This window comes from Neovison vison, chromosome 6, assembly GCF_020171115.1.
Source record: "Neovison vison isolate M4711 chromosome 6, ASM_NN_V1, whole genome shotgun sequence".
Classification (NCBI taxonomy): Eukaryota; Metazoa; Chordata; class Mammalia; order Carnivora; family Mustelidae; genus Neogale; species Neogale vison.
The window spans coordinates 41,488,164-41,503,073 of NC_058096.1; the positions used below are offsets into that span (position 1 = coordinate 41,488,164).

General features: G+C 34.7%; 1 protein-coding gene across 2 annotated transcripts in view; it reads left to right on the plus strand.

The window, feature by feature from the left end:
- Positions 1–14,910, plus strand: part of EPHA3 (EPH receptor A3) — a 363,053-nt gene that overhangs the window by 16,264 nt on the left and 331,879 nt on the right. For both annotated transcript variants that reach the window (XM_044251172.1, XM_044251173.1), the window contains exon 2: positions 3,139–3,203. In XM_044251172.1, coding sequence (XP_044107107.1) covers positions 3,139–3,203 — 65 coding nt within the window. The remainder of the gene's footprint in view (positions 1–3,138; positions 3,204–14,910) is intronic.

Consider the following 14,910-nt stretch of genomic DNA (forward strand, 5'->3'; position numbering starts at 1 on the left):
TTTTTCTTATTTCAATTATGCTACACTCAGACTGCTGCACAATAGATCACAGGAGATTTGAGGTTATATCCTGGGAAGTCCCAGGTTAGCAATCATTCACTTTAAAGTGGCTAGTATTCTCAGATTCTGCTTTTCTTATTTGGCTATAAACAAAAGGCACCATATGAACTCAAAACATAAACTGTTAAAAAGTGTTTTGATGTCACTCTTCTTTTCTCTTAGGTTATATATCCATGGTTGATTATAAATACAATTCATAAACCAACATGGTATGGTTGTGAGTTCAGGTATTAATTTTACAAGAACACCAAATCTGTATAGCATGTTATAAACTCATGGAGGCTTTAAATACATTTCTATTATTTGATCATCACATGATGATGCAACAGTGTGAGATAACCAGGACAGATGTAATTATGTTTGATAGACAACAGAATCAGAATCATGGGTAATGATGCTGTTGTGTTTTCCTCATTCATGTAAAATAGAGTACACTAAATTTCCATTTCCAAGTAAATGAAATAAATTCAATTAATTTATTATACTTATTTAATCAACAGTGTGATATAATTCTTTTTGGCTTAGTTATTCTCTTTTGGGTAGACACCAAATACTCATATGATTAGTGTGGTCCCTTCTCCCTCATTACCATCAAAGAAAACTAAAGGGTATTTAGTTCTTAGTTAACAGCCTACATTCCAATAAGTCATTTACTAAATGGAGACTATATTCATGTCTTCTTTTGCCTCAAACACTTTCCTCCTCTGGTTACTAATATTGAAATTAAATCAGCCATTTATCTTAGCGTGTTGAGTGACACATATTCATTTAGTACATATTCAGTTATTACACACACACACAAATACATTGAACCATTTAGACTCCTAAAGGGATTGCAAATATGATCTAATGATGAATATTGGCATTGTAAATTCTATGCAAATCATATGTAAAACTCAGAGAAATCATCTTATGACTGATAGAACTGTCAAAGTAGGATTCATCAATCGAACATATCTATTAGAATGAATGTTAGTAAGATGCTTTACTCTGAAGGTGAATTTTCATATTTTCAAAAGTTCTCTAGCATTGATTAATCTGAAATATTATCTGTAACATTGATTAATTGGTTGAGGGTTTTTAAAAATCATTTTTGACAGATAATTTCAAGACAATTAAGCATACTATTCATTTCCAAACTGATATCCTGGGAAATAATACCATTATGGAAATTGCACTATATAATCCATGCAGCAACTGGTTTCTTCTCTTATCTAAATATAATTACTTCTCAGTGGGATTAATTCATTGTGAGAAAAAAAAATCTTTAATCATTAAGGAATTCCAGTGTAATTACATTTATGTACTTTCACTAGCAAAACTTAGAGATTCTAACTTTGAGAATTATATGTCTTCTAACTTAATACTCAGGAGTATTTTTTGAAACTCACCTAGATAACCAAATACCTTCTTTTAAAAAGCAGTTCTTTTTTTTAAGTTTTATTTTATTTTATTTATTTGACAGAGAGAGAGAGATCACAAGTAAGCAGAGAGGCAGGCAGAGGGGGAGGGGGAAGCAGGCTTCCTGCTGAGCAGAAAGTCTGATGGGGAGCTCTATCCCAGGACCCTGAGATCATTACCTGAGCAGAAGGCAGAGGCTTAGTCCTCTGAGCCACCCAGGCTCCCCTAAAAAGCAGTTCTTGAAAATTTAGAATCTCACACCTATAAAATATGTTTTTTCTTTTACTTAACATTTTATAAGATTAATGTTTCCTATTTGGGGTGATTGAAGAATGGTGTTTTTTACATATCAGGAAATATTTTATTGACAACAGAAGGACCTGTTTACACAGTGTGTGCATTAACATTGTATTTTGATTTATGTATATATGGAAACTGAAAATGATTTCTCATTGTATTTATTGATTCACCTGCTCTGGTTTGTGTTAATAATACATAGCTATTTTGTGTAAACTTCCTCCACCTCTTCCATTAGTCAATTGTGGGATTGCTTTCTGATTTAGATGAAGGATGAGGTAAAACCATAGTTTACATTGTTTAATAGATCAACAAAGTGAGCCTTTCGTTATTAATTCAACGTGAAGTACCTCTTTATATTTTAATTTTTAATTCATTACCAATTAATACCCTCTGCGTTAAAAAGAAATGATTTGGGACGCCTGGTGGCTCAGTCAGTTAAACCTTTGCCTTTGGCTCAGGTCATGATCCCAGGGTCCTGGGATTGAGTTCGGCATCAGGCTCCTTGCTTGGCAGAGAGCCTGTTTCTCTCTCTGCCTCTGCCTGCCTCTCTACCTGCTTGTGCACTTGCTCTCGCTCTCTCTGACAAATAAATAATAAAACCTTTAAAAATTAAAAAGAAATGATTTGTCTTTCTTTAATAATATGTTCAAAATGAAAACACATTCATGTTGTGTCTTATTATTCATCAGACATTTTAATAGCTAGTGCAAAGTTCTAAGTAAAATCATTAAAGCCTTTGAGTAACAATGCTTTCTTTAAATAACTAAAGCTTATTCCAGGGAGTTTTATAAAACATAGTTTTGTTTTGATTTCTCCTGGAATTATTAGTTAAGCATGTTTTTTTATTACACATAAGAAGATAATTTATGTGGTATTAAAAATTCTTCTGTTGGACACAGACAATAAAAAGATGTCCTAACAGACACAAACAGAAATATTGGTTCATTATGGAAGCATATTAAAGAAGTTCATTCATAATGAAATCATATGTAAATTTGTTAAATTTAATGGTCTTCTAAGTTATTTTGATAACATGTTAGCATTAATGTTTCCTATTTTTCATTTTTACCATTTCTTCCTTAAACCTATAATTAATTGGTCAAAAACTGTTATCAATATTTTGAATATTGATCTATCGTTATAAATAAACACAGTCAAAAAAGCCAGAGAAATTTAATTCCTTCACTGTTTCCGTGATTACTTTCCCTTTGCCATTTCCTTCTTTTTCTTTCATATTCCTATCACAAAAATAAAGAGTCTTGTGTTTTAAACATGGTCTTATTCTTATATCAACAACAACAGGCGATGTTAACTTCACAGAGGCAAATAGAAATTTATTTATTTTAACCGCATTTGTGTGTCTGTGTTTTCTTTTAGTCAATCTACTGGATTCAAAAACAATTCAAGGGGAGCTGGGATGGATCTCTTACCCATCACATGGGGTGAGTCTGGTAAACTATTGAAAGGAAACTTGATCCTGTCCATTGTCTCATAGATAACAGAGGGAATTACTGGTATGTTCTCTAAAATGAACTCCTCTACTTCAGTGACATATATATTTATCAGTATATTCAATCCATGCACCAAGAGAGCCAGATATTTGTGTCCAATGGAACTATTAAAATTTTTGAAGTCTTATTTTTTCCTTCTGAATCGATTGCCATCAGTTGTTTGATGACACTAATTAAACCTTTTACTGGCATCATGTAGATGGTCTGAGTGTGATCATCTAACATTCTTTTTGTGATGTGATCAGAAGAGGTGAATTGAGAAGACATTTCAAATTTCAAGTAATGTAGAAAGTGTGTATTTAGAGACCTGCAGAGTCATAGCATTAAAAGCAGCCTTGGAGACCATCCGAGTAGGATATATTTGTCAATTCTGTAAAACCTTAAATTCTTTGTTCATTGATCTTTATTTCTTAATTTCTTCACATTGCTTTAATTTCTTCACTTAAAATGTCTGCAGCATATCAAGGTCAGCTTAAGCCTAGGGAATTTCATTTAGAAAAAAAAAATTGACTACCTTTAAATTTAAACTCTTTATATACCTTTAATACATTACCAAGCCAGACATAGATTACTAAAGTGTATAGTATTTTTGTGACCCAACCGTTTCTGATAAGATTCTGTGAGAAAGTATTTTGTTTCCTTTTCTTTTCTTCTTCTTCTTCTTCTTTTTTTTTTTTTTTTTTTGGTGGTGGTGGGGGGGAGGATCATCATATACATTTGGAAAATTCTTGTTCTTACGAAATTGTATAATAAGTGCCTAAACATACTTTGCTTCCAAGTATAGCTTGTGGAAAATGTAAAATGTTATTTTGAAATACCTGTGGTAGGAACAAATTTGTGTATTTCTTTTCCTTCTACTCATCCTCTTTTTAAAGAGGTTATAATTACTTCCACTTAGTGCTGATATTCAGTCTTTAGATTTTTGTGCCCAAACACACTGATTTTTACGGTACTGCCAGCTTCTTCTTCACCAACGGATGTTTTACATCAGAGATACTTCATCTATCTGTCATCTTTGAATCTGCTTCTCTTCCTGGTACACCTTGACATTGACACAATGCCAAAACCTATCACATAATCAGGACTTGGTTGGTTGTTTTGGAGGAGAGAATATGAAGTAAGCCAGGATTTGGTCTTCCCACAGGTGTAAAAGGAATCAAATTATTAGGATAAAAGCACATCCTGGGTAGTCAGAAAGAGTGAATCAAAACTCCAGATTGAGCTGGAAAACTCATTTAAAACTAATCACCCTAAAGTCAAGTCTAATTTTAATTCTGATTTTAGAAATTTGCATTTTTCATTACCCCGTCAGGTTATCCACTATAGAAACTTGCGGCCTAAGGATGTATGAAAAGCAAAAATCACAGTGACATTTTACTAACAGATAGTTATACATGCTTATAAAAAAACAACAAGAAATTAACATGTATTTCAAAGCAACAGTCTATTTCATGATTTCCTTTGAAGAAGGTATAAAGAAAACATATTTCTATATATTAAGACTTTTGGGGAGAATACTGTATAAGTGAATTCATTTAACCATGTTAATATTAGAGATATTGTAATGAAACAAAACTGGCACTTCTGCTTCCAGAAATATGTTGGGGGTGGGGAGAAATGTTCTAGAGAAATGCTCTCTACTACTCAAGGTGTGGTAAGTATGTGCACTAACCAGCAATATCAATCCCCCAGAGATTTTTTGATATAGACTCTCAGGACCTGCCCCAGACTTTCTGAATCAGAATCTGCATCTTAACATGGTCCCCAGGGAATTGCTGAGCACATTAAATTTAAGAAGCACTACTTAGGGGGTGCCTGGGTGGCTCAGTGGGTTAAGCCGCTGCCTTCGGCTCGGGTCATGATCTCGGGGTCCTGGGATCGAGTCCCGCGTCGGGCTCTCTGCTCTGCTCAGCAGGGAGCCTGCTTCCTCCTCTCTCTCTGCCTGCCTCTCCACCTACTTGTGATCTCTCTCTGTCAAATAAATAAATAAATAATCTATAAAAAATATGTTAAGAAGCACTACTTAGGATAACTCACCTCTTGGCTTTTCCCATCTCTTGCCCGATTTCCTACTTCATTTTTGTCCACAAATTCTGTGGCTTTATCAGCAAACAGTTTTCAGTTTTCCTTTGGCTTTTGGCTCGCTCAGAGAGCCAACCTCATGAGCTTGGGCTTCCTCTTCATTATTTTCCTGGTGCATCTCCTTGCAGCAGTGTCTTTCCTTTTGGAGGGAAGGGGGGATGGGGGGCTGGGTGAGCCTAGTAGTGGGTATTAAGGTCGGCAAGTATTGCATGGAGCACTGGGTGTGATGCATAAACAATGAATCTTGGAACACTGAAAAAGTAAAGTTAAATTAAAAAAGCCTAAGACAACTGGCCAAGTTTTCGGAGTTATTATTAAAACTATCAGGGAAAACAAAAATCTCCCCAACAGGTCATGATATTTATAACATCCTAAGACCCCAAAGCAAAAAGAGAAAAAAAAATAGAGAGAGAGAGAGATGTGAATTATTATCCTGTGGTGCTGTATAGTGTTTTTCCTCTAAATCGTATATTGTGATAACCAAAATGTCCACAATGAAATAAGTAACATAATTTGGAATATGTTTGATTAATATTCATTTCTTTTTGAGAAACTGATGACATTTTTTAAAGATTTTATTTATTTATTTGACAGATCACAAGTAGGCAGGGAGGCAGAGCAAAGAGAGAGAGGGGGAAACAGGCTCCCCGCTGAGCAGAGAGCCCAATGCGGGGCTCCATCCCAGGACCCCGAGACCATGTCCTGAGTGGAAGGCAGAGGCTTTAATCTACTGAGCCACCCAGGCGCCCCCAGAACTGGTGACATTCTCGAGTAAAAGCACTGCATAGTTAATTACCAGTTGGAATTTAACATCCTTGCTTTTATAGTTATTTATGCTTTTACTTTTAATTATTTTTATTGCCTAACCAGTGCCATTTTCAATATAACAAAAATAGGTTAATTTTGTGATCTTTTGTTTTTAAAGGAAATAGTTTAAAATATCATGATATTTTTGTTACAGCTTTTCCATAAGAAGTGAAATGTAGTGCTGGAAACAATTTTGAACTTGTTACTGTCTTAATTGATTAACTCCAATAAAAGCAGTGCATCTGTTTGTAGGTTAACTAAAATATGATTATAAAGTTTGGAGGAAAAAAATTGTAATAACAATGTTATAGCATACTAAATAACTGAAAACCCTGCTTTGTGTGTGTGTGTGTGTGTGTGTGTGTGTGTGAGAGAGAGAGACAACATTTAAATTCTATTCTCTTAGCATATTTTAACTATTCGATACAGTGCTACCAGCTTCACTCACTCTATTTTACATTCTATCTACAGAGCTTATTCATCTTAAGGTGACAGTTTGTACTCTTTTACCTACTTCTCCCTGTTTCTCCTACTTCTCAATCCCTGACACCCACTTTTCTTCTGTTTCTATGGGTTTGACTTTTTTTCCCCCCTAAATTCTGTGAAGTAGTGATATTATGTAATATTTATCTTTCTCTCTCTGGCTTATTTCATAGCATAATGTCCTAAAGGTCCACGCATGTTGTTGGAAACAGCAAGGAAAATCCTACTCTTTTGATTTAGGGCAATGGTTTTCAGTGTGATGGGGGAGGTGGGTAGGGAGGGAGGCAATTTTGAATTGGCTCCATGGAGATATTTGAAAATGTCTGGAGATATTGTTGGTTGTCATAACTGGTAAGGCAGGACACTGTTGGCATTTAGTGTGGAAGGTCTGGGGTGCTGCTAAACATCTTGCAAGAAAGAGGGCAAACTCCCACAATAAAGAATAATCAGGTCCAAAATAACACTGCCCAGGTTGAGAAATCCTTGCTTAGGGGATGAATAATGATGCTTTGTCAGGAGCTGTGGTCACTAAAAAGAAACTGGGAGACTGCTCGCAACTTCTCTAAGTCTCAACCCTACTCCCATCCAAATTCCAAATCTTTTGCAATATGAATTTTAAAAAATGATTGTATACCAGAGCTATATAAAATTAATATATTTGGGCAAAAAGACCCAACGATGAGTCATTCCTTCATGTATGTTCTTTCCTATTTTTGATCCCCTTTTCCCTCAGAGATGTATTCATGCATAAAAACTTACAATTAACCTCTGTAATTTTCTTGGGAGGGGTATTTCTATCTCTATTTTAAAATGATGCTTCAAATCTTAGAGGAAATCTGGTAGGAAATTATGGTACTATACCATTAGGCCTGGAAATAATTCTCCAAATGAGTATCTGGGAGGAAATTTAATGAGACTTTGGTTTTCTTTAAATGATTTTTTTAAAAGATTTATTTATTTATTTAGAAAAATTTTCCTTAAAGATTTCCTTAGACATTTATTGGTGCCTTACTTATGATAATGTATAATCATAATAAATGATATGTATTTATTTTAGAGAGAGAGAGAGAGAGAGAGAAAGGGCAAATGAGAGTGGGGGGGGGCAGAGGGCAAGAATCATTTGCAAGCAGACTCCTGCCTCTGTGTGGAGCCCAAGCAAGGCTTGATCTCATGATCCATGAGGTTATGACCTGAGCTGAAACCAAGAGTCAGATGCTTGACCAATTGAGTCACCCAGGCACCCCTCTAAATGAAATTCTTATAAATAATACTCAAAGTTTATAAACTGAAATGATCAAGGGGTTATGAACACAATTTATTTTTTGATAAGAGTTGTTTTTGTTTTTGTTTTTGTTTTTTGTCATGAATAAGTTTTGGCACTAAGTCTGTTCACTTTAATAAAGCAGACATAACAATGACATTTGCTCTCTTTATGAACTGTGAATTATAATGTTCAAATTTTGGGTATAATTATCTTCAGAAATTTTAGTAATCAGTAGGTTAAATATTCTTTGATTTAGGGGACAATCAACACATGTAAAAGCACATTTACATATTTTATTACAACTTTGAAAGAGTCTTTTGTTTAAATATGACTAGTATTTAAATTTATTGCTTGGTTGATTGATTGATAATGCCAATCTACCACATAAGTTTTCTTAGTATATGTGTCATTGTAGAAGAAGGATCAGAGGGAGGTGGAGCTGTATAATTAGAATAGTATTGACATGCTAACCAAATAGTACAAAGGAATTATGAGCCCCAATTCACTTAATTACAGAAGCTCAGATAGCCAGAAGAGCATGAGGAGAGGGTTAGGGAACGTGCTGTGATGGGCACTGGATGTTATACACAAGTAATGAATCACTGAACACTACATCAAAAACTAATGATGTACTATACAGTGGTTAACTGAATGTTAACCTTTTTTTTTAAAAAAAGGAGAGAGTTTAGGAAATCTAGAAAAAGCACAGCCTGAAATGAGTGATTCATGTATATTAGCTGATGATAGAAAGAATTCTCAAAATTAGTAATTGCAGAGCTTTTTTTTTTAATTTTCTACCTTCCTCTTTTTTCAACTTCTTTAGAATTTTTTTTTTTTTTTTTTTTAGAATTTTTAAAGATTTCCTTAGAAATTTATTGGTGCCTCGCTTATGATAATGTACTTAAACAAGCTAAAACAAACAAAACAAAACCAAAATGCTCTTTTGGCAAAGAGGCCCTGTTGGTTGTCCCCAACATCTGTTTCCTGGCTTTTTCTTGAGAATGGCGCACCTATATTGTTTATGTTTTCACCTTCTGTTGTGTCCCTGGAAAATAGCCCCTCTGCGACTCTGTGCGGCCAAAGTTGATTCATCTGAGAGCTAATCATGATCACTTGCCAGTGATTGGTTTAGGCAAAAATAAATAAAGTCAGTGAATCTAGAGCAGAATTCCAGTGACTTCTGGAAAAATTTTCCTGCTAATAAAAAGACAAGGGGAGAGCCTAAGAACTTTGTATCTCCAGGCTTGCCCTGTGAGGGCCCAGTGTCCTTGTCTGGAGCAGCTGTGCTCCCTTCATGACCAGAAAAGCGCTAACCCACTTGGGTTAGCCTGGAGAAATTAGCCTAGAGACCTGACCTGGCAGAACCACTGAGTTATGTAAAAGAATTTTCCTTGTTTAAATCACTCTTAGTATTTCAAACGAAAGGGATTCTGATAGAATACAATGTTTAATTTCCTGATCAAATATCTTAAATTCCTAATGAGGGATACAGCTATGGATAATTATATTTCTATTATTTTGTGAATTGTATTATGTTATTTGTATTTTCCCAGTGCTTTAGTATGATGTTAGAGATCATATGCAGAGTAGTAAAATACAGTGAGCTACATTGTTTAGGGCTGGAAAACTGCATTTGAAATCTGGCTTTGCTATTTATTTATTTAAGATTTTATTTATTTGACAGACAGTGATCACAAGTAGGCAGAGAGGCAGGCAGAGAGAGGAGGAAGCAGGATCTCTTCTGAGCAGAGAGCCCGATGCAGGGCTCGATCCCAGGACCCTGGGATCATGACCTGAGCCGAAGGCAGAGGCTTTAACCCAATGAGCCACCCAGGCGCCCCTGGCTTTGCTATTTATTACTATTTGATCCGACATAGGCTAATTAACCTTCATTAACATTTCTCTTTACTTTTAAAAGAGGAATAATAATAGTTTCCATGTCACAGCACTTTGTAGTGAATATTTGAGCAAATCAGATATTTATATTATCTATGACAAGATATACAAGATAGTGCATGTGAAAGAGCTATACACATATAATTTCTTAATCTTAAATAAATTTGAGGATTTCCCCTTCGAATCTTAGCTCTCAGACTCTATGTGGCATCTTGGATTTGGATTTAGGGGAAGGAAAATTGATAGTACTACCTGACGTTTTCTTCTCAGTTAAGAGCCCCAAACATGGCCTTTGACATCACAGGGTTGTTATGCTATTGAATCTATGCGGACAAAAGTGTCCATAAAGTCTTGGCATTATATTTTGAATGGAGAGGGTCAAATATGGATGAATGAGTCAAAAGTTGCATGTCCACTTTAATTTATTTCAAACTTTTAAGTGATGAGAATTTCCTCAAAATTTTAATATCTCTCCTTCAGGGAGACCTTCTGACTCTTTCACATGCCACTCTCCTGCCACCCCTCCCCTGTACCCACCCACACCCCCCAGGTGAGCACGTAATACTGTTAAGCTCATCTTCCTTGTTCTCTCTTGTACCTCCACAGCTTGTAATTCTACATTAACATTCTGCAATTATTTCACTGACACTTATTTCAGCCAGGAAGCTGAAAACCCTATGAAGCCAGTCTCTATCATGAAACTTCCTCTTTTATTCTCCACAGTTTCAGTCCCTGGGATAGCTGTCCATAAATTAAAATTGCCTGAATGAATGAAAAATAAAAGCTTTCCAAAATAAGGAAGTATAACTAAGTTGACGTTATGTATTTGTTGAAAAAGTTTGATTTCCTATCTGTTATTTCAAATGGTGTCTATTAATGCTTCCACTCTCTTTTTTAGTGGCATAAATGCTAAGTGAAATTATAATATATACACATACTATATGTACTATAAGCATATAACGTATAGATATCCATGTTTATATTGCATATGATATTATGCTGTTCTTTGTCCTAGCAGGGCTATTTAGTTAATTACTAACAGCCCATGAATTGGAAGTTAACTGAAAAGAAAATTAGCTAGGGGCACTTGGGTGGCTCAGTGGCTCAGTCCTTTAAGCATCTGACTCTTCATTTCTGCTCAGGTCATAATCTCAGAGTCCTGAGATGGAGCCCTGCATGGGGCTCACCAGTCAGGTGGAACCTACTTGTCCCTCTCCCTCCTGCTTGTGCTCTCATTGAAATAAATAAATAAACAAACAAACAAATAAATAAATCTTAAACAAGAAAGAAAACTAACTAAAAACAGTTCTATATTGAAATTCATCTTGATTGTTGTTTGAAGGTTTAAAAGCCAGAATCCTGCAAATAAATTCCATTTAACTAAAAGTAGAAATGTTTAGAATTGAATGAATTGTAGAGAGGAGTGGGAATAATAAAAATAATCACTAAAATAAGTCATTGCTTTCCTGCTCTCCAGTTTACTGTAATTTGCCTTCAGTGTTGGAATTACTGCTGTTTTTGAAGTCTGGATTCTAAGTCTTAGCTACTAGATCTCTAGCTCTCACATTGTGAATCGTATCTGAAAGGCAGGAAGAATATTTTGACAACTGGGTGTCAACAATAACCACTTGGGATTCTGCCTTTATGAATCATAGTCTAAATTCTGCTTCATATGCTGAGTAGTTGATCTAGAAAAATCAAATTTTTGACACATGTGATATGTGATTCAGGGTCATTTGAAATTTTTATGCCTAGAATGAACAATGCTATATATTTTCAATATGTCACTTTCACCTATTGTGCTGACCTTTCAAGGAAGGATGTCTGATCAAATTAGAAAAACATGGCAAAGTTTTTCAGTTTTTTCTTTCTCACCTTTCTTTGAAACAAAATGCACCAAAATAGAAGGGGAAATGTGGATAAGTGGTAAAAATAAGCAAAGGTAGAATTTATTCTAGCAACATTTAATTTATAAAAATCAAAATGTTACCTTTTATTTATTTTAACATAATTTTTATCAGTGCCTTAAGAAAATAAAAAACATTTTTCCATTGCTAATGTTGTATATTTCTGTGTTCATGCAAACTGTGTTCCTATGTTCACTCAGTTCATTATACATTAAATTTGTTGAAATGTGAAAATAGTATATAGCAGCCTGAAAATCAACTTTTTTATTGCTGAGAAACATTCAGTTCATTTAATATTTAATTTAATTAATTCATTTAATTTTTATTTATATATTTATTAGAGAGAGAATTATTGAGAGAGCATATGAGAAGGAGGGAGCCTGATGTGAGACTTGGTATGGGACTCTGGGATCATGGCCTGAGCCAAACACCATCATTTAACCAACTGAGCCACCCAGACACCATCAGTTCCTTTAATATTTTAAAAAGTATACTAAAACACTATGTTTTCAAGCTTCCAAATTTTCCTTTGAAATAAGATATAAAAACAACATAGACACCTCAGTGGGAAAGTATTTCAATTCTGTTATTATATTAAGTCAAGAATTTTGATAGAAATTTGTAAAAAATAATAATTTGCCCAAAGTTTCTTTCTTTCTTTCTTTTTTTTTTTTAAATTTCATGACTTAATGGTTTTGATCCTTAGGTTTGGTATTGTCTGGTGGGCAATTTTTTTGGAAGATTAAAAAAATTAAATTTGTCCTGAAAAAATACAGTGTGAAACACTTTTTAAAGAAGTTCCACATTCCAAGTGATAACCATTGCGTCTGAAATCATTTAAAGGTTATTCTATTTACAATACCGACCACTTAAGTACTTCTGCAACCTTAATAGCCCATTGATTACAATTATTTGTTTTCCGCTAATGATGTTCAGTTTAATGAAAAACGATGCCAGTTTCTTGGGGGTTGCTAAAATCATTCATCCCTTTTCCATGAGACATATGAAAAGAAACATCAAAGGGGTTTTCTGAGTAGTCCACTTCTACGAGTTATTTTTATTCATTCTGATATATATTTATATGCAAATAAATATATAATAATTATAAATATATAGATTGAAATCCTTGGTTTAAAATATGTAAACAACAAGGCAAAATCTAGACCAAGACTTATTTCATTAGAAATCCAGAGGGCTGGGACCCAGCAATCTGCTTTTTCATAGACCCTCTGTGATCGTGATGCTGCTCAAGTTTGGGAATCACTGTACTAGAATAGTGTTATTTGCTATAATGAGGCCACCATTACTTATGAAGATACTCATTTGTTGCCTGATGCTGTATTGTAGTTCATTTCAACCTCTTAATACAGCACAATTCATGATTAATATAGCTCTGAATGTTTTTCATTTAAGATTTTATAAACATGAAACATGTGAATATAAGTACTTGATCAGTAGCTTGGGGAATTTATTCTTTGCAGTTTGCTATAATGATTCATTTTAGAATCATCACGTTTCTCTCATGTAATCTGGGAATTTAGTTTGAACTGCATATATGCGCTGTTTATACATCTGGCATCCATTGCTCACCATAAAAGATATAAAAAAGTCATGAATTAAGTGATTAAAAATCACAGTAAAGAATATGAAAATCGGGGCGCCTGGGTGGCTCAGTGGGTTAAAGCCTCTGCATTTGGCTTGGGTCATGATCCCAGGGTCCTGAGATCAAGCCCCGCATTGGGCTCTCTGCTCAGCAGGGAGCCTGCTTCTTCCTCTCTCTCTCTGACTGCCTCTCTGCCTACTTGTGATCTCTGTCAAATAAATAAATAAAATCTTAAAAAAAAAAAGAATATGAAAATCTTCCATCAAAGTGTTACTAGAATTTAAGTTTGTCTAGGGAACGTCTATGGGATGTTCCTAGAAAATGACAGGCATCATCTTTTGATGGATTTTATGTGCCACACTAAAGATACTGTATAACATTCAAAGGCAACATTTTAATCTAGGTAATTATGGGGGATGTTTTAATTGAAGAACAGACGAGAGTCAGAAAAAAAACAGAAAAGCATTGTGGAAGTTCCCATGGGTAGCTTGTATGGGAACCTAGAATCTGCTTGTATCCCTTTGATTATATAGCTTAGTGATTTGGCATAAGGTTGAATTTTAACTATTTTGCTAATATTCCAAGAAGGGATATTCTAAAAAAATAAATCTTTTTTTATTAGTGATTTTTTTTTTTTAAATAAAAACATGAAACAGAGAAGCTGAATTGGGAGAACAGTGTAAGTTGTAAGACCATTGGAGGATTCAGTAGAAACGAAAATTATCTAGTAAACTAAGGAAGACAAAGGAAAAGAAAGAAAGGGGAGCATAAAATGCTTGAATGGTAAGAGTAATTAAGTCTCCCTTCCTTGTGACAGTATCAGTCAATGATTTTTTTGGGCCTGAGGTTAAGGATAAGCTAAAATTCAGAAAAATGTAAAATGGTGACCTCTCTTCTCAATATGAAGTAATAGAACTATGGATCTAATTACTATGGAAGAGAGCCAGTACAGAAAGAGAGGAAGGATGCCATGTGATGGTTTCAAAGAACTTTTTTTTTTTAAACATTTTTTTTTCTTAAGATTTTATTTATTTATTTGACAGAGATCACAGTAGTAGGCAGAGAGGCAGGCAGAGAGAGAGAAAAGGAAGCAGGCTCCCCGCTGAGCAGAGAGCCCGATGCGGGGCTTGATCCCAGGACCCTGAGATCATGATCTAAGCCGAAAGCAGAGGCTTATCCCACCAAGCCACCCAGGCTCCCCAAAGAACTTTAATTCCCAGTCTACACTTGGATATTTATTCCATGCCATGGAATCCCAAGAGAGTTGGTAGTCATAAACTTTATGAATTTAGTCAAAGTTTTCCAAAGAGGATTAAAGCTTCTGAGTGATATGAATCCATCTTGTAAACTGTGCTTGATCAGCAATTCCCTAGATCCATTTGTCCTCTGTATCCATAATGTTGAATATAAGTGATGGGTGGCCATTTTTTAATGTAGAATTAGTGTTATAATTTTGACTTCAATTTCTCTGTTCTCATGAGTGTTCGAAAGGCAGTAAACAACAATGTAATCATAAACTACAAGAAATTTTGTGAATTTCTAGGTTCTCACAAAATTGTAGAATTTTGTGAAAATATTTATTGACAGAGCTGCTTC